This window comes from Choristoneura fumiferana, chromosome 8 (assembly GCF_025370935.1).
Source record: "Choristoneura fumiferana chromosome 8, NRCan_CFum_1, whole genome shotgun sequence".
NCBI classification, from domain to species: Eukaryota; Metazoa; Arthropoda; class Insecta; order Lepidoptera; family Tortricidae; genus Choristoneura; species Choristoneura fumiferana.
The window spans coordinates 1,002,672-1,023,570 of record NC_133479.1 but is presented as its reverse complement, the minus strand read 5'-3'; the positions used below and the strand labels follow the sequence as shown (position 1 = coordinate 1,023,570).

Sequence of the window (20,899 nt, the reverse complement as noted above, 5' to 3'; positions counted from 1 at the left end):
ACGGGGTAGGCAGAGACTACATCCTTCCACTTGCTACGATTCTGGCATACAACTCTCGCTTCCTCTACATTCATCAATCTTTTCATGCATGCACGTCGGTTTAGAGTACTCCTGACCCGACCTTTTTCAGAACGTCCCCGATTTGATCGTGGTACGTTCGTCTAGGCCTTCCTCTCCCAACGTTCCCATTCACGCTCGACTTATAGATCTGCTTAGTCAATCTGTTTACATTCATTCTATCAAATCAACATGCCCAAAACATCCAAGCATCCCTTTCTCAATCCGTGTGACTATACCTTCATTATTGTCTATAGCAGTCGAAATCACCTACCCCATTCATCAATGAGGATTTCTTGATAGGCAAAAATCGCTAGATGGCGTTAGTATCGCCGTTTAATGCGTGTCTTGCTTGCGGTTTGCTCACTTCTTCGAAATCGCTAGAGCCGTTTCCAATATCCCTGAAAAAAATAAAAAAATTAGCTAAAATCTTATAGCCATTCTTGGCAATGGATACCGGAGCATATGCTGAGATAATTTTCAGCGCCGGTTTTCAGGCTAGTCCTTCTGGCAACAATGGCCATACATAATTGCAGCTAAAAAAACCAGAATAAGCAAAACGGTTTACTAATGTTTCGGCGAATAACGTTTCGCAACCTGTTTAATTTCGCAACTTTTCATTTCCCAACTGTTTAATATTTCTGAAACTGTAAATATGGATTTTTATGTTCCACCATTTTTAGAACTTATTTTTGATCTGAGTCGAATGAGTTACATGACCGACTTATGCAGTAATGTATCTTATTGGAGCTTTTTCTGAGTCGATGAGTTTAATGACAGTCTTTCTTTATTATATGAACCGGTTTTTTAAAATGATGGACGTTTTTTCAAATTATTCGCAGTCGTTACTTTGGTAGTACAAAAAAGGAGAAATATTAGTACCTATGTATGTAGATATGAAAAAAAGGAATTAAAGGAATTGCCGCTAGTAATCAGTTTTTCTGATCCTTGACAATGAATTAGTGTAAATCATGTTGTCGCCTCACCCGCCCCGCACACCGCTCAGTCCCCTACGATACCCTATATTTTGTACTTCTGCATATTAACGGTCTTCGCTACACCCTATTTACATATGCCGCGGACTGTACCATGTCTTATTATTAAAGGAAGATTGGCCTTACTAGTTGTTTCACGTAATTAGCACAGCGCTAAACCAGCCGCCGCGCCGTTAATTAGGCACTAATGGACCATTAACACGGTAAGGTGTGTTGATCAATCGGTAATACCGTTCTGTCAAATTTAACGGTAACCTCCTCCTTTTAAGGAAGCTTATTGGTTTTGGTGAGCCGTGGTTGCCCTGTGGTTTGAAAAGTCCTCTGTGGATCCTACGATCCTACCTACCTACGTTCCAGCCCAGATTTACATTTCTTTACCGTATGCTTTTCAGTGAAGGAACCTTCGTGAGGTTCAAAATTCAAATTCAAATGATTTATTCAGTAAAAAGGCCGCAATGGGCACTTTTACACGTCTAAAACTACCAGCGCTTTTTAATAAGAAACTTGGCAGAAAGTCATTTTTTCATAAAATATAATTACAAATAAATACTTAAAACTATATTATACAATTAAAGAAAAAAAATACATAATAATAAGAGAAATACAGGGATGTATGGATGTATGGGGTCCCTTAGTGGGTCCCTTAGTGGGGTCCCTTAGGTGCTTCAATGAACTCTCATGGGAACTAACAGTCAGCCTAAACCCTTTCATTATGAGATGATGCTTGTAAGCAATGGAACATATATAGGACTAAGATGATGATTATTGCTTTTTTGCGTAAAGTATATCCTTCCGATGTATTGGCGCCAGTCGTTATTCATTTCTCGAAAGCACGGGCTTTGCCTTTTTTTCAGCCGACTTCAAAAAAGGAGGAGGTTCTCAATTCGGGTGTATGTTTTTTTTTGTATGTTTGTTACGCGATAACTCCGCCAATTGTGGGCCGAATTTGTAAATTCTTTTTTAGTTCTAAAGGACATACTTCCGAGGTGGTTCCATTGACACCAAGTCAGGGTCTGATGATGGAATCCTAGAGAAATCGAGGGCAACCCTCGAATTTTTAAAGCACACCTATAACGATTTTGGCATTTTTAACACCAAGTCAAGTACTTTCAGAAAGTATCATTTGGTGAACTGGACCTGATGATGAAGACCGTAGGTACCGGTACTCTGTTATAAAATTATATAACTATGCCGTGTTTGAGCTTCATGGAATCGTTGTGAGATGCACTTTGGCCACAAATCACTAAAAGCTATGAAAAAAAAAAATGGAACCAACTTCAAAAACCTTGAAAATAATTTTCTACTAGTTTGATGTCGGTGCCTCAGCACGAGCCAGCAAGAGTGATTAAAGCCATACATATGTAGGTGAGGTAGACGACTATAATGACAAGGTAGACGACTATATAGTACGACGAGGTAGACGACTGTAATATAGTTCCACTCCTGCTGGCTCGTGCTGAGGCACCGACTTCAAACTAGTAGAAAATTATTTTCAAGGTTTTTCAAATCGGATCCATTTTTTATTATTATTTTTTTGCTATTTTTGTAATATTGTATAATAATATACGTAATCTTAACCTTGCGGTAACAACGCCGTATACATGTAAGATTTTGTTGCGCATTTTAAGCCCAGCTTACGCCTGCAAGAAATATTTGTGCTAGTTGCAATTGCATTACATTGACAAGACGCGAAGCGAACTGTTTGATGTAGTCATAGCCTGAGCTACCCTTTGGTATACAAAAGCTCCCTGCATGTACGAGGCTTAGGGGCTGTTTCACCATCCATTGATTAGTGTTAACTGGCGGTTAGGTGTGATGCCGTCTCTATTTGTTTTGTTAGAATAGACGGAGACGGCATCACATTTAACCGTCGGTTAACGCTAATCAATGGATGGTGAAACAGCCCCTTAGTGTTTGATCGGAAACCATCGCAAAAGTCTACCTTATAATTATAAGGCCTATCGGTCTAGAGGTTGTACATTGTTAGATGGCTATCGTTCAACGTCGCAGTTAGTGACGTCACAACTGAGTGCAAAAGAACTTAAACATTCAATGCGATTCCATTCCAAACAGACCGTGTCTGTATCTCTCCATGTGGGTCACCGTAGCTTATCGGTCACCGGTCCGTTCATTCGTTCACTCGCGTCCACATCAGTTCACTCAGTACCGGTCCCGCCGCCGACGAGCGCGCACGTCACACCGCATGCGCAGTGAACTGTAAACAAGTGCCAGCTGATTGTCAAATTGTCGATACGTTGAATATTTTGTGATCTGAGTGAGTGAAAATGGGTCAGGCGTTTGGAACCACATCCCACAACGACAGGCATTACCATAGGAAGGAAATAGGTGCGTATCGGCGTTGTTTGTTTGGCTGTTGCGGTTGTTGAATGTGAGTGGGAAATTAAATTAGGTTTGTTGGGTGTTCTAAAATAGCTTTTAATACACGGTTATACGGTTTATCAATGAAAAAGGTGGAGATTTTAAGAGATCGTTACCAGGTGCTTGAATATGCTTGAATGGAAGTCTTTCGCAAGTTTTTTATTCACTTTTCGCAATAAGTATGCTAATTTTACACAACTCAAACAGTAAAAGAAGTTTTAAATGTCGGTGTAGAGAGAAACTTTATACAACATTAAATTACGATAATTATGTTTGTTTTTGAAAGTTGTTAAACGTTGACGGCTAACCGTACTATACCTATGTAGGTGTCTATGTGTGTATGTGACTGTACGATACCGTCAAGCCGGTAGTATGCCTTGTACTTCCGTGTAATGGCGCCACCTCCGGTTTAGGCGCCGGACATGCCTAAGTATCGGCACCATAACACAGTTATCCTGAACTGACTTTCAACCTTGTAAGTTGAGGACACTGCATTAAACAATCAGCACACAAGAAAGACAGACAGTTCCGAAAGCTTACCGACTAAAGAATTTATGCACAAAGGTTGTACTTCCATCAAAGCGGAGGCCAGAAACTGAAAATCCACTCGTCACCCGTTACCGCTGCTGATGTGACAGTATACGACGTGGATTTCCGCTAATGTGATTAGTCCATTGCTTGTTAACGTCCTCACTGCTATGTATACGAACCATAAACGCTGACTTGTTGTAATCAGCGTAAACAAGCTTATGTAGTGTACCGTCAGTTCTCTAATAAGGCTTCCAAATGAAAGTGTGAAGCAAGGGAAAGCCTGAAAGATGTTTCTGTTTACCTACAACCATCTCAATTTTTGATTCAGTGACTACAGAACTAACATTTGAAATGAAACTACCTACATCGTTAAAATTAATTAAAACTCATCGCACGTTAGGGGAAATCCTCTATCTTATTTGACTTACGAATGATTTACTTAACATTTAGTATTCTTAAAGGCTTGTGTTTTATTTAAATTGCTGATGTGATTTGCGGTTGATTGTCGACGATGTGCCATTTAGATAAACGTTTGTACTATTAGGTATTGTGATAAGGCGGGTGGGACTGGTAACAATGGATCTGGGGCGGTGTTGCTAAGTTGAGTGACCGCTTTGTCTGTTAGGGCAAGGATTCCAGGGTTCATTATCATTTAGCACTTGAAGCTTACAAGTTTAATAGCATTAGGGGCACTTGCAGACTTTTTAAGAGGTTTAAGTGGTCTTTAGTCCTGTCAGATCCATACAAGAACTGTCAGTTTAAGCCTTAAATCGAGATTTAAAAAAGCCTACAAGACGTCCTTAGTGTTTGACCAAACACTAATATTATTATGCTCAAGCTTAGAGAAACTAGGCTCTGCTAGCGTTAATTTAATATCCTTATTCAAGAAATATCTGAAGTCTGAAGTGGCAAATGTCTGTAACAAGTTTCCGAAGGTATATTTATGTTTGGAAAGGTTGCGCATCGACCTGGAAATGTCAAATTAATGTCGGCAGAAATGCCAGTTAAATGAAACCTACATAAACGACAAGAGTCAACTATGGTGCTTGACTGGCTGAGCGAGTCTCGCGAGGTAGCAGTTTTTGACTCCACCTCTCTCACGAAGTATATTCTTTTAGTTGATACGTTCCTGGCTGTACTATGTTCAAGTTCACGAGCTATATGCTGGTAGCACACAGCCACACATGACTGGATAAAGCTATGCTGCTAGAGTGGTATAAACAAATCGGCGGATTTGCCTCGTATCTATGTACATACAACCATGTACAACCAATCTTGTAAATGTACTTCCAGTCCTAGCTTGTTAATTTGGGAAAGCCATGTACTAGTATTCCACCGGATATAAGGATTACGACGAATCAAAAATAATAAGTTTTAATTTCGTGTTAGTTAATTTGTTGTCACTTCATCTACTCAATGTTAAACAGCATTAAATAGGCAGCGTTCTTAGACCGATAATGAAATGAACTTGTGAACCGAAGCGGCTGTTATCAGTGCCGTGATCCTGTCGTGTCAACTGCTACTATCCCTGTAATAAATGGGTGTGATAACGCGGACAAAACATTTTCTTACTGTCCGGGCACCATGATAATGTTGATGCATTTCAGTGTCGACGTTAGAAGTACTTACTCGTTATTATTCGTTTGAAGTAGGTACTCTCTTTGTAAGACATAAGGTCGCATTGGACGTCCTGAATGCTTTGAAAGCTTGTTCAAAGTTATTGCGCTGTTTGTTTTGATTTGTTGTTCCGCTGGCATCTTAATAATGGCAAGTGTACGGTGTGGTGTACCTTCATGTGTTAGGCGGTTGTTTTTCACATGTATAAGCTTGACGTTGCTTTTATTTTGTAAATGTTAATGTAAAGTTTTACTTATACTGTATTTATCTACCTACGTACCAGTACCTTTAGTATCTTGATCCATTTGACTGCGGTCGACGTCGGATGAAAGTAGAAAGAATTAATGGTATTCTTCATATCATATTAAATCAAGTCAAATTTCATCCAATTCCACTGATCGGATTGACTTGAAAGCTGCGCAAGACTTTCAGTCAGTAAATCTATCATCGCCATCGTATCATCATATCAGCCGTAGGACGTCCAGTGTTGTACATAGGCCTCCCATACATACATACATAGGTTCCGCCATTGTAAACAATAGTTTATTTGAAAGTTGCCCTGAAACCAGAGCATGGGTAAATGACTTACGGTGAACCCAGTTGCCAGCGGTCACTATGCCAAGTGCCAATGCAAACAGCGCAAGCCTAACGTCACGCGCTACGTAGATGTTTAGAGACGGCTGAATCATTAAAAAATATCTGTTGAAATTAGGTTGTTACTGAAAGCTCTACCCGTCTTAATTTTACTCTTGAACAGCAAGCATGGAGCGAAGCCCCATGCTGTGTATTTGATGTGGAATGTTGTGCTTTCTGTCGTAGGTTTTTTTAGGCCGTTAAAGTATTCCATTGCTAGCTGCTGCTATGCAAAATCCTTCCCTTTTTTCCGCGAAAGTATGTTTCCGCCACTGCTTGATATGCGTCCAAGTCGTACCGCCATTGTCAAATTTTATATATGTGTGTATTTCGTTATTGATACATAGCATTTTTCGTGTCAATATGGATTTCACAAATAAAGTGATTTCATGTAAATATTTTTGTTACCGAAATACGATCACGTAGGTTATCGCGTCGCAGCCGCAGCCTTTGATTACCGCGTCAACAAACACTCAAGACACAGTGGCCTAACTCTTACTGTTTAAAAAATGATTAGGAATTAAGATACTTAATTAATTATGCTCAATAAAACGATTCAGGAAGTTTTTTTATAGTTCGTTACTAAAGTGCTTTTCATTCACAGATACTTAGCAAAATGAGGTTAAAAAGTGAGTTTATTTGATGTCTTTCTTATGTATTGTGTTTTGTGTCACGCCAATGTCACTCGTTCAGTTTGTGAATTTTACGATTTTGATCTTTAAAGTTATTTTTTTTAGATAGTTTCTATGAACGTTAACGAAAATCAAGAAAAACGCAATGTACAGTCACTAGCACCAATATCTGACACAACAAGCGTGCATAAATATCTGATACGACTATTTTTAGGGCCGGAAGGACGTGTCAAATATTTTATTTTTGCGCGTAGTTTAGTTTGTACTTGAATAGTCTTCAAAATATACTGAGCGGCAAAAAGCCTGGCCCTGAAGTGTATGCAGTAAAAGGTAATTAATTTCATATGTAGAGTGGGCCAAATTTGGTGCCGCTGAGGATATATACTGACAGGAAAAAATCTGAATCTTTGAAGAAACAGTTCAAGCATGTCCGGCGACATCTGACGAGTGTGTCTTCTGTTTATATCACTAACGTGGGGTCGCATGTATAACGAGACGACAAAGATAGTTGTTTTATCTCCGTTATCATAAACATTGTTTTCATTACGAATTTTATCTAAATTACTCACGTTCTTCGCAATTTACCCACAATAAAGTCTGAGTCAGTTTCTGAGAAGCAATCTTACATCCAGCCAAATAAAACTTTCTTACACAAAAATGTTTACTAAGCCGTACTAAATAGAGTTGTTTTCAACCTGTTACCGTTATACAAACATCGGTTTAGGTTTTTTATGAGAGTAGTTTGTTTGTAAACAATAAGAATACAGGATACGTTTTAGTGCTGGTCTCGTTTACGAGATAGCTTCATAAATGCAAGCTTTTATTGATTCTTTGGCCATATTATTTACTTAGCTTTAGGGAAAATAGTGTTTGAACTTGTGTGCACTGATTTTATGGCGCACTTATTCAATTCATTCGTACCATCGTGGTAAGACCATCTATACTCGTCTGTGTAAAAAAAGGAATTCTAGTTTCAGTACAGCTACACGTTATTGAAGCAAGATGAACACCTTAATTTAAAGGTTATACCCGGGTTTTCCTTTGTAACGCCGACGCCTATATATCTTGCTAGATTAATTGACCGCCTTTGTGCGCGCTCAAACAGACCTATTTGCGACCTGTTCAAAGCCAAATGGAACCAGCGCGGTTCCAAGCGGCAGATTGAACTGAAATGTTGAATGTCCTCGATAGAGTGAATGCGGTGCATTGTGACGTTTTAGCAATAATTGAATGGGTAACTAATTCTTTAGTACGTGTAAATCGGCTGTGTAAAGAGGCCGCTTTTGGTAAATGGGCCAATCAACTATTTTAACGACACTTTGGGCGTCTCCTGCGTTTAAATTGTCTCTGGCGTTACCAAAAAATCGTACTTCCAACAAGATATTTCACGGTTTAACATGTTGAACTTACGTAGCATGGCATGTATTCATGTCCACCATCTATTAAATTACAGAAAAAACATGTTTACTGACAAAAATCTGCAATTGTTTGAAAAATGTCGCGGCCAGATTAGTGTCGGTAAAAAAGTTGATTGGCCCAAATACGAGTACTCTTAATGCGAGTAAAAGGTCGTATTTGGATAGGTGCTCATTTATTATCAATATACCAATACATACTAGCTTTTAACAGCGGCTTTATTCACGTTTATTGGACTTCTTCTGCCTTCTACCTGCTCGAGTATGTGGTTTTCATATGGGCCAGTTACCCTCCATTCGATGGAGTCCATTGGGTCAAAGTACCTACCCGACCACCTTGTACTTATTGCTACGAAACAACAGCTCATACAAATTTTCTGACCAGTCGACAAGATCCATTAGAGCTATCTACTTCATCGAACAACTCGCGCTGCTAGGCAGACTTGACACCCCACACTTCAGTCTACTCGTGACCACGGCAACTGTAACGTTGCCGAAACGTCGAGGTAAATATTACTTGTGTAATAATAGCGTGATAAGTCCCGTGTATGGTATTTTGACTATCTGTTTCCTATTTCAAATACACCACTCTATTGATCATTTTAGAATGGTATTTTAATATTATAAGCTGTATGTCGTACCGGAACTCGATTACACCGACACCATAGCTGACAGGTATAGTATAGCACTGACATGCCTGATGACTTCTCCGAACGTACATCCCGACATTTGCTTATCACTGGATTCCATGAAGACGTTCCGTCCATTTAAAATATTATATTTATGACTTGTTTGTACCAACTCTCCAGTCTTGAGTAGGTACAATATAGTTATGGGTTTACTAATGTTTCGGCGAATAACGTTTGTCAATCTGTTTCATTTCGCAACTTTTCATTTCCCAACTGTTTAATATTTCTGAAACTGTAAATATTTCAGGATTTTTATAAAACTAACCTAACCTAACCTAAAGGGTTCTACACGATGGCCCTGAAATAAATCCTGAAATATTTACAGTTAGAGTTTGCGAAATGAAACAGGTTGCCAAACGTTACGTTGCGAAAAGGCAGTACTCGAAAGTTATGACTTTGACTGCTGTGCAGCTTTCTCCTCTCTCACACATTATACTATTTAGAAAAGGACGAATTATCGGTCTCGACAATAATAATTTGTCTAGAGTTAGACGTTTCACCTTATTGCATACTTTTCTGCAATCGCCGAACTCACAGTTCCGTGTTAAGATAATAACGTCCCATCATAAAGATTACCACCTTACACTAGAGTTTATTGTTTCAAATAGCTTATCAATTTGTTTACTTAGGTACTATTTTGTACTTATCTCACACTGCGTCACATATTTTGTACCTCTCTTAATCGAATTAAAATTGTTTATTGGTCGCCTCTTGTTTTGATTAGACAGCAAAATCACGGATTACGAATGTCTGATTATAATTTTAGTTTTTAATTTGAATAATTCTATGATAATACGGTGACGCATTGGTGTAGAATGATATAGGTAGGTAGTGATTGGTAAAAACAGATGTTGATTTTAATGCAAAACACTGGACTTTCGTATTGTTATAATAATCGTCGGACAATTTCGGATCTATTTGAGATTCTTAGTCGTGGAAGTGCGTCACAGGAGCCGTAGTCCGTACAGACAGGTTGCTCAGACGGAACAAGCCGACATTAAAACGATTAACATGGCGTTTCTCGTGACCAGTGATCATGTACTTTGGCAGAAGTTAAAGCGCGCTGTCAGCTCCCGTTATAACTGCTTTAAGGCTAACACCAATACGCCGTCCAGCAAAATGATCATATCTCAAAACTGCAATATGCACGAAACCGAAACTGTATCCTGAATTGCACAACGGGGTTACGTAAGTGGCGGCGGCGCGTTAGTTGAGCCGCGCTCGAGCCGAGTGCTGGGGTCAGTTTGATAACATGATATCGCCACTTGCGAGCTGGGGTGAGCGATGGATTGGTTTAAGCTTACTGAGTAAAGCACATTAAAGTGGGTGACAGTGGCGTGACCTGATAAATTTCGTTAGACAGCCCGGAAGAAAAATGACACGTAAAAAGCTGCAAGTGAGAGTGCGTGAAGAAGGTACTTACGCGACGCCAACATCTGGTAGCACGGTGTACGGTTGTGTTGCTCTGAAGATGAGCTCTGGTTGAGTTCCAAACGCGTCAGTGTAGTGTGGTGGTGGTGATGAGTGATTTGTGTGTGTTCTCAGTGTGGAGGTGGAGGAACTGCATGAACACGCATATTTTTCATAAACTAGCTATCATAAGGTCGCGGGTGAGCTAAGAAATTATTTTAGTTCATTGATATGGACCTCCGCAAAGTAACGCCTGATTCAATAAATTAGGTACTCGTATGTCTACGGATGCAACACTTCGTGTTAATGTACTTTTGCTATACTTGTCATCACTGACAAATCGTTGTTGAGTATGGTATTGTAGAAGTAACTAGCAACCTGGTAAGAACTGCATTATTATTATTATTTATGCCTTGTATCCACGGGCGCGCTTGCTATAAGAGTGCTTCACAAAGTTGTACTGAAACCACGATTTATGGGAAACGAAACTGGGAGTAAGTATGAGACACTACACTGGAACTGGAATTGTCTCATCCTGTCTGTCACTGGTAGCCATGACAAAAATATTGAGAAATATCAATGACTTCTTCAAATTTACTCATCTCGGTTTATATACTCGTAGGTTTCAAAATATAATCCAGGTCAGCCAGGACGGCATGTAGATACGGCTTTACAGGACACCCTATAGAAATTTAGACGAGAGTCAAAAATATTGGAAAATGTCTTAGGCCGCGGGCTAGACTCCAGCGGGCAGCGGAGCGGCGAGCGTGTTCTCTATTCATTGTGCGGCTGACACGCCTGTTACACAGTGGTTACTTGGCAGCACACGCAATGAATGGGGCAAACACTCGCCATGCCGCTTGCTTCCACGCTGCACGCTAGCGTCCACTCCTGCATTACGGCATTGTAAACATGATTAATTATTTCCTTTTTATGTTTCCTTATCAAACCTGCTAGACTTCTTTTCATCTTTATTACTCATTCTTTATTAGTATTAAGAAAACGACAATATTTCAGATTAAAAACGCTCATATACTACGTTTTATTTTACGATCATTACGCCTTTCGCAAGACGCGGATGGATGACGTAAATGAAAGAGACAAACAGATAAACCTTTCATCAGCTATTTCTAGATCTGTATGTGTTTCTGATTTCATTTTGCGTTTTAGCAGGCACAGTCACCTCATGCTAAGAGTACGTCACCAGAATCAATATCTGATACAACAAAGCGTGCATAAGTATCTGGTAAGACTCTGTTTCTAGGGCCGATGGGACGTGTCAGACATTTTCACACGCTCCGTTGTGGCCTTGTGGCAGAAATTAATGCAGGATCTTGTAAATGTTCGTAACAATATTTGGCTCTGTTCGTTAACCCGTTCAGTTGGGTTAGTATAGTTTCGTCTAAAAAGCAACTGGTCTACGTAGCCAATTGATTAGCAAATGGTCTAAGATGCATCTGGTCTAAGTAGAAGTCTACTCGTAAGTATCAAGTGGTCTAAAATTCTTTGACTCAAAGTCAACGGAACTCCTATTCCGCGTAGCTGAGGCGCTTCGCGCCTTGACGCAACTCTAACCTAACCTACTTATGTTTTTCAAGTTCTCGACAAAAACGGGTTAGGACCAGTTGCTTTTTAGACCACTTGCTACTTAGACCAGTTGCTTCTTAGACCACTTGCTACTTAGACCAGCTGCTTTTTTAGACGAAATGAAACTAACCCTTCGACAAATTTAAAAACGGCGAATGCTCGATGGTCTGTTACAAAACATTGCTCGAGTGTTTCTGCACCATTAGCTTAGCACAAATGTAGTGAGCTCGTGCCTCTTCGGCTCGATTGGCTGGGCCATGTATTTCAACTAATGCGATTAGTCTGACTCTGCACGTGTCATCTCCGCCTCAGTGGAAGCGTACCTTGATTAGTTAATTTTATATGTATAATTAATCATGTATATTTCTGTTCCAGGTATGTGTCGTTTCGTTACGTTGAATGCGTAAGTACCGCTTCGAATCAGCATCTGCAATGCACTTTGAATTTTAATCTTGAAACTTTAATTAGTATAAGTTTCAGAGTTTTGCTATACGTCTAAGGATTCTTACTAAATTCACGGTTGCCGGTGGCGGTTGCAGGTTACAGCGACTTAAATTCTTCTTTGGTTATGGCATTAGAGTTGAGGAGACCACAAGCCGTTGGTGTAGAGGTGACAGTTCCGACTGATGGTTTCCTGTGACAGGCTAGTGTTGGCTTTAGTATCGTGACTTATAACTTATTGAGCCAATCGCAAGCAAGACTTTAACGTCAAATGGACTTTACATTCGCCATCTAGCGGTATTCTTCTCATTTTAATTAATAGGCTATGGATATTTCTGAGACGACGTAAAAGCAAGAACAGTTGTTTATACATATAAAACTTTCATGTGTAAGAACCGCACTCACACCATGACATGATATATGAGTTTGATACTAGTTCCGTTCATTCCATTCGCGCCAGCAGGGCTACTACGAACTCGAAACTCAAAGTTCGTATTGTACCGTCCCTCTCGCTCTCGTATTAAATAGTATTAGTGTCAGAGGGACCGCACGACATGAACTTCGAGTTTCGCAGTAGCCCTGCAGCTCTGATGGATGAAACAATCTATAGTTACTAATGGGGATTTTCCACCGGCGAGGCGACACGAGACGAGGCGAGACGAGAATTGAAATTTGTATGCGAGCCGCTGCGGGCGCCGCCATACAAATTTCAATTCTCGTCTCGCCTCGTCTCGTGTCGCCTTGCCGGTGGAAAAACATCTAGAGGCCAGCTCTAGGCATTAAAAAATTTAAAAAAATCGCACAAAGCAGTTTCACACAATGACATGCTTTACTATCCGGACAGCAGAGAGTGCAATTCCCTGACTTTATCTGTATTCCCTATTAGATTACACTATTTTCCCTAAAATTAACCTCCTGGGGTTCAAAGTGATAATACTAGTATATATTTTTAACAATAGAAGTCATATCTTTTGAAAAAGAAATAGTGTCATTTTCTCTGTATCCACTCAAATTAACAGAAAAATAAATTCAACTTTATCTATGACACATTAAGATTTAAATTTCGATGTTAATTTTTGTCGTATGGTGGGTCGCAGTCGCAGGAGGTATGCCATGAGGTCATGAAACTATAAAGGCGCCTTTATGAAGCTATCTCGTAAACGAGACTTATCTACTCTTTATTTCCTATGCGTTATGCAATAATTTTTAACATCGGATGATATTTTCAGCACATCCTGCTTTACGAGGAAACGACTTCATTGTCTAATTAAAGGACAAACTACTTAGTTAAATCAAGGTTTTATATATAAATAAAACAGTTCCAATAAGTAAAGCGGAAAATCCAAGGTATGCAGTTTGAAAATGTGCATAGTTGTAATTGTGTAGGGAAACGTATTCAGGAAAAGCGTTGTTATAAGTTATAATTATAAACAGTTTTCCTGGTGCAATATAAGTGAGTTATAATTAAAACGTTATGAAAGGTCTGAGTATTCTAGTACCTATACCTGCTTGTACACTATTATGGTACCTATTACTGGAAGTACTGAAACGACTTGAAAAATTCATTCCTTATAGAAAGGTACACTATCCCACTAATATTATTATGTATGTTAGTCTGTAAGGTATTTATTGTATGGGCCAAGTTGCCCGAACTAAATGAATTTATTATTAATATTATAAATGCGAAAGTTTGTAAGTCTGTTTGTTTGTTTGTTACCGTTTCGCGTCTAAACCGCTGAACCGACTTCGATGAAATTCGGTATGAAATAGTTTAGTCCCGGGGAAGGAAATAGGATTGTTTTTATTACGAAAAACCGGCCGTAAGGTTCCGTATAAATATTTTTATTATATGATGTTACTAAAAATTTACGGTTTTCGCAATTTTTCCTTTATCTGTGCTATAAGACGTTGCTTCGTACCAAATTTCAAGATTCTGAGTTCATGGGAAGTTACCCTGTAGGTTTTGATTCCCTTGCGAGTGTGGCAAATTTGCAGCATAAACGGGTATTATATGATTGCGTTGTCTTAGAAGTTTGATTTTTTCACAGCTCCAAGGGACAGTAGACCTGAGTATTTGATATAAATTTCAGCTTGATACCTCCACGCGTTCCTGATAAAAAGGGACTTGACAGACGGTCGGACGGACGGACAACAAAGTGATCCTATAAGAGATTTTTTTTCCTTTCGAGGTACGGAACCCTAAAAATTGCATAGTTCTCGCAGATAGCAATAAACCAGTCTTTCCCAAAGTGGGCGATAACGCCCCCTTGTGGGCGCTGGAGGCCTAGAGGGGGCGGTAAGGGGCCCAGAAAAAATCTTCACCTTTGTGCCTTCATTAGGCGAGACTAATAAATGATATTGAGGTTTTTAAGGTGAAAAAAAGGGGGGGGCGCTACAAAATAACTGATTTTCAAAGTGGACGTTAGACGAAAAAAGTTTGGGAACCTCTCTGGGATCAACGAATTCTACGCGAACGGAGTTGTGGACAACAGCTAGTCTCTTTTAATAATAGGTACTAATATCCATAGGCTACTTTTAATCCAGGGCACGGACAAAGGTAGAGTTGCTGGATTTCGCTAATAAATTAATAAATTTATTAAATACTTAAGTATTAATTTACTAAAAAAGATATTTATTTAATTTTTATTTATTAACATTTATACCGCAACATTTCCTCGTTGCAACGTAAGATAGTATGGTTTTAATAAAATTCAAGAGGAGCGGTGGTTTTATTTGTTCATATTTCCATGGCTTCGACAAATATGGATACATTATAAATGAAATTCAATTCAGTCACAAATTAAATGAAATAAATTAATTCTGAATACTTAATTATTAAACCAGGATACGTCAAACACTTAAATGTCACTTAAATACCTATCCGCTCTCAGTCGTACAGTCGATTGTTAAAATATTAACTTATCCAACGTTTCGAAAATATGTACCACAGTCTCTTATTCGGACGTAGTTAGGTAACATATTTTTTGAGTGGTTCGTATCTATAGATAAGTACATATTTTTGCTTGCGGTGATGCGGTGAAGGAAAACATCGTGAGGAAACCTGCACAAACCTGCGAAGCAATTCAATGGTGCGTGTGAAGTTCCCAATCCGTACTGGGCCCGCGTGGGAACTATGGCCCAAGCCCTCTTGTTCTGAGAGGAGGCCTGTGCCCAGCAGTGGGACGTATATAGGCTGGGATGATGATGATGATGACATATTTTTGCACTTGACTTTAGGTACTCGGGACAAAAGTTCCCATGCATGACAGTAGCAGCATTGCCTCGATACAATAGCTAGAGAAACTTGCTGCACAAGGTCCGATAGGGTTACAGTTGGAAAATAATTTCTTTATTTGATGGGTATTCGCCCGAGATGGTACCAAAAATAAACAAAAACAAACTTATTTGTAAAAGTATAGTCTTCAATTGGCCAAAGAAAAACTCAGTCCACATGTGCCGCCATAACTTTATACCTGTGTCAATACACTAATATACAGTGCATTAGTTACAGTCCGGCACAGATAACCTTATTAAAAATGTAGAAATAGTTTTTATTTTGACATTGACCTAAAGTAAACATCCTAAAATACCTTATTATTTTAGCAATTGCGCGTCTAACTTTGTAGTAGCACACCAGCGTCCCTTGCGCAGAGGCCGGCGAGCGGCGCGCGTCTCAAGGCGATCCACTCACCGGACCCGCCTAGCATAACCGCCGGTACTATGACAAACAAATCGTTTGCACTCGCGCCTCGCACCGTGGGCGTGGGCGTGCTAGCACAAACTAGCCCATCGTGTTGTTGATCTATTTTAATATTGAATTGGATTCATTGACGTATAGCCACTTTAATATTTGCGAGTTTGTTGAACCTTTGTTTGGGGATTTAAAGAACCTTGTTTTGGCAGATATTGGTTGGTATTCACAAGTAAACCGCCAAAAGCATAGACTTCAGCTCGAAGCTAAGTTTTCACACTCTACCAAAATACTGAAAAGAAAGAAAAAAAAAATGCCACAAAAAAAAACACTAAAATAAAATAACATATATATTGCTTGTGGCAAAAGGGACCGGCTCAGCATAAGCCGAGTCCACGCAGCGAGCCGCGAGGCCTCGGCGCTAGTTTTCAGCCTGGCCCTTCGCCGTCTCTGAGCGTTACTGATACCTATTTTTACGTGTCAGATGCTGTCTGTGTTTCATCCTCGTCATCATATCAGCCGTAGGGCTTCCACTGTTGGAAATATGGCCTCCCTCCAGCGTTGCTTCGGTTGGCAGCGGCCTGCATCCACCAAGAACCCGCGGCTTTAACCAGGTCATCCGTCCATCTCTCTCTGTTTAATCGAACATAATAAACAGGACGGTATCTCTACTACCTGTTGCAAAAAATATCAAGTAGTCAAACATGTCCGTAACTTATTGAAGGGTAGACTACTTTTCAAGAGGGGACAACTTCCCGTAACCCAAATATTATTAAAATGTAGTGTTATCTAACCTCCGTCTAGACCATTTCAAATTGTAGCCTGGTCTTGACCAATCAATACCAGTTGGAGTGGTTACATCCTGCAGCTGCTAGGCAAATCTCAGCCTTGCATGAGACAGTTACGAGTACTTGTAAAATTATTCTATTCTAAAGTCTACATTTGATAAAATTTTACTTACTCTTTTTGGTATTCTCCTCCAAATTTTTGTTACTTTTACGGTCTTATTTTTCTGGTTTTTCTGTGCATCTATATTTAGAAAAAAAAAAAAACTGAAAAAGTAATAACGTGGCATACAAACTCTTATTGGGAATTAACTTAGTAATTACTTGTGCCAGCTTCATTACTTGCAAGTGCAACTTGCTACAAACGGAGCGGTACGATCTGGAAGTATCGGAAACTGCACTGTTTTTGCTTGTTTGTTTTTAACCGATTACAAAAAAGACGAGGGTTTCAATTCGGTTTTTTTTTATAGTTAATTGTTACTTCAGAACTCCGTCATTTATGAACCGACTAGCTGTTGCCCACGACTCCAGAACCATTCCGCAGAAATTCGCTATTTTCCGTTATAAAAGCTATCTTATATATTTCCCACGGTCTCAAACTATCCTCATATCAAATTCTATCTAAGTCGTTTCTGTTGTTTATAGTAAAGAGGTACAGACATACACACTGACAGATTTACTTTGCATTTTTATAATATTAGTAATTTTTGTTTGGAGGGTATTGCTTCCCGTCTGGTTCCATTTAAAATAAATGAAAACTATCACCCCTGTGGTGGTGGAGACAAATATAAAAAACATGTTGCAATTTGTATTCTTGTTTGTTGCATGACTAATTGGGCTTTTCAGAAATCATTATATTTAGACCGCGAAGGTTCGAAGCTTTGTGCTGTGGATTAAAAACAAGCTTTGTTTTCCGTTGAATAAGCTAACAAGGATGGAATATATTTTTGTTCTGGTAAACAATGTTATGTAACTAGATTCTACAGTTAACACCACACATTATCGCGTACATAATGATACCTATATGTTGAATACCTCAACTGGATATTTCTAATATAAGGCACATTTCGTTATTTCACAAATACAAATTTTAGAAATGAGAGATTGAAGTCGCATTTTTGGCGCTTGCTCAGATATTAAATGGTTAACTGTTAATGTATCGAATGTGACGCGAATGGAAATTCTCACATTTTCTTTAACCTGAACCACATTTTCAGCTGACGACACTGACTAACGTTCATTGTATTTGTGCCAAATTCGTGCTGTTGACCCAGGATAACCGTGATTATTTCCCGCTTTGTGTTTGGTTCTGTTTGCGATTTGTCTTTGCCGTTTTTCGCTCAGCAGATAATTAGCTATTGTCATGCATGGCACACTTTCGTGAATACCTACTAGTGTAATATTGTTTGCGTGTTGCGAATTTCTCTTGAATCTGTAGTGCTAAAGGGGAATGAAATGGGTATGGGTTACGGCCTCGTGCGGAGTTTAACTTTAAACCCGATTTCTAGAATTTAAATTAATGATAATGTTTGATGGTTGAGCTAAATTATTGTTTATGCTTAGTTCAATAATATGGACTCCACAAAGTAACGCCTGATTCAAAAAGTATGAAATGGACTGAAGAAATGTGTTGTTTTCTCGATTGTAGATAATCGATAAAAAATCTGTGTCGATTTGTAACGGCTTTATATTAGATTTATTTTTAGCAGATTATGTAAAAAATACGTTGCAAAGCATGGTCAGATTGACGCGAGATTTAGGGCCAGTTGTTAGATCAGTAGTTAAACAAACTAATAGTTAAAATGAATGGCAATCGTAAACGCATTTAAGGAAATTTGAGTAATTAGTATTTTTAACTACTGATCAAACAACGGGCACTTAATACACAAATATTACTGTCTTCAAAAAAGGTCACCTAATGTAATGAACATGACATGACTTATAAATGAATAAATGAAAGTCGTATTAAAAAATCAATTTTTCACATTATTATGCAGTCTGAATGGTCTCACGGCTAGGCAAAGGCCTACCCTCGACCACGTATCTGAATATCGAAAATTTAAATATCGATAGTTAAAATATCGACGGTCAAAATATCGGACCTAATCTAACCTAACCTACTTTCGATATTTTGACCGTCGCCTTTTTTACATTAGATATATTGATTTTCGATGTTCAGATACGTCCCTCTTCCCTCATTTTATCCAATCATGACCCTGTGCGTTGTCCGGCCGGTCAGTTGTTAAGGAACACGTATAGGTTTTACAAAAAAGCCTTTCTTAGACACATCTAACACACGTAGTAATGCCACAAAGTTAAATGACATAAAGCACCCCAGTACGGACTTCACACTTTTTCCATCAGAAATAACAAAGATTGTAATGCGACATTTGTGTCAGTTGTGATTATACTGTTTTGGCACCGATCGATGTCGCACCAATCGCTACCACTAGGCCGATTTATGGTCTCGAGTTCATCAACCCGTTCTTGGATACGCGGATCGTCGTAAATAAACAAAAATAACTCGCGAACGTGCTTCCATTATGAAGATTCAGAGGCTATTGAACTAAGGATTTTCTTTACTTCCCAAAAAAATTCCTGACTGCTTCCGCCGGACATATTTTCGTCTCCAACAAATTTCTGTTTTAGACAAATATCAAATAAACGCAGGAATTTGCTCAATTTCGAAAGTGTCCAAATATAAAAAAGGTTGATCGGGAACTACGCAGCAAACTCCTTATAATTGACAAACAAGTTGTGATTGAGTTTCTTGTCGATTCTTCTCAGTTGAGGTTTCTGCCCAACCGGTTGTAGCAATTACTCGTATGACCTTTACAAGTGTTTGTCGTCGTTAATACAAATTTGTACAAAAATCTGGACTACTTTAAATTATAGTAATGTTAAATATACTGTAATTATAGCGTAGGTGGTCAATTAATTGGTCTAAAACTGAGGCTTACAGAAATGAGCAGAAAGGGATTATAGGAGAACCAAAAAATGTCATACAAAAATGTTGTTAAATTTAAAATTCAAAATCGTTTATTGCATTGCATATCGCATTACAGGTATATTCAAGCATTTTACGTCAAAAATGTTATGTTACGAAGAAAATGAAATGCCCATTGCCTCTCAACTTATCTCCTTCAATGAAAATCAAACCGCAAAGCTTGAAACCATTAAGCCCATCATTGACTCAATCAGTCATCAATTCCAGAGGCATGTCTGAAAGCAATCCGTCTCCCTTAACCTCTCGGTTATTCAGGTCATCGGACCATCTGGAGCCGTCCACACTCCGCAAAACAAAGACAATAAATAACTCGAACAATGTGGCGATAACGTCCGTTCACACGTCACGTCAAAGACAACACACTCACGGAACTTTACCTTGATACGTTGAATGAACCGAGAAAATTGACACTGAATCGGATTTGATTGTACCTTTGGACTGATATTACCGGGATCGATTGAGTTTATAACGACTGTACGTACTTACTCTACAAAAGTTTTTAACATCGGTTACTACGCTTTTCATATTCTGCTGCTGCTCTTGAAGAGGTTCTTTAGAATATGCATTTTCATCTTCTGCGTTGCTGCTGCTATCTCTAAAGATGTTCTTTCGCACATTTTTCTGACACGTTTAATACTTGTCTCAGATTGGGTCTATATTGCTCATATACAATTTTTATTCGATTATTTATGATAATACCGTTGTAATCATATTATCATTTCTCCGAAAATTGTTTCTGATATTTTAAAATATTTATTTTTACTTCTACGTACATTGTTCATAATGATACATATTTCGATTTTTTTACTCATAATCATCAGTAAGATTTTGTCTATACCATAATATATTTGGAAAAATCTCTTATTTATAAACTTATTTCATGTAATCATCGAACTTCTAACCTAACCTAACCCACTTTCTGGTAGTATTTCAGTTCTGTGAGGGTCGCGGTTCTAACCTAACCTATCCACTTTTCTGGCAGGATTTCGGTTCGTGAGGTCGCAGTTTAACCTAACCAACTTTTCTGGCA

The 20,899-nt window shown here is 38.8% G+C and overlaps 1 protein-coding gene across 3 annotated transcripts in view; it reads left to right on the top strand.

Moving 5' to 3' along the window:
• LOC141430090 (E3 ubiquitin-protein ligase znrf2) overlaps positions 1-20,899 on the top strand; it is a 154,473-nt gene that overhangs the window by 58,060 nt on the left and 75,514 nt on the right. Inside the window, exon 1 of one of the 3 annotated variants that reach the window (XM_074090635.1) lies at positions 3,195-3,398. The exons of the other annotated variants lie outside the window; for them this stretch is intronic. Coding sequence (XP_073946736.1) covers positions 3,338-3,398 — 61 coding nt within the window. The 5' untranslated portion in view covers positions 3,195-3,337. Of the gene's footprint in view, positions 1-3,194; positions 3,399-20,899 lie in introns of those variants that run through there. 3 annotated transcript variants of the gene reach the window in all.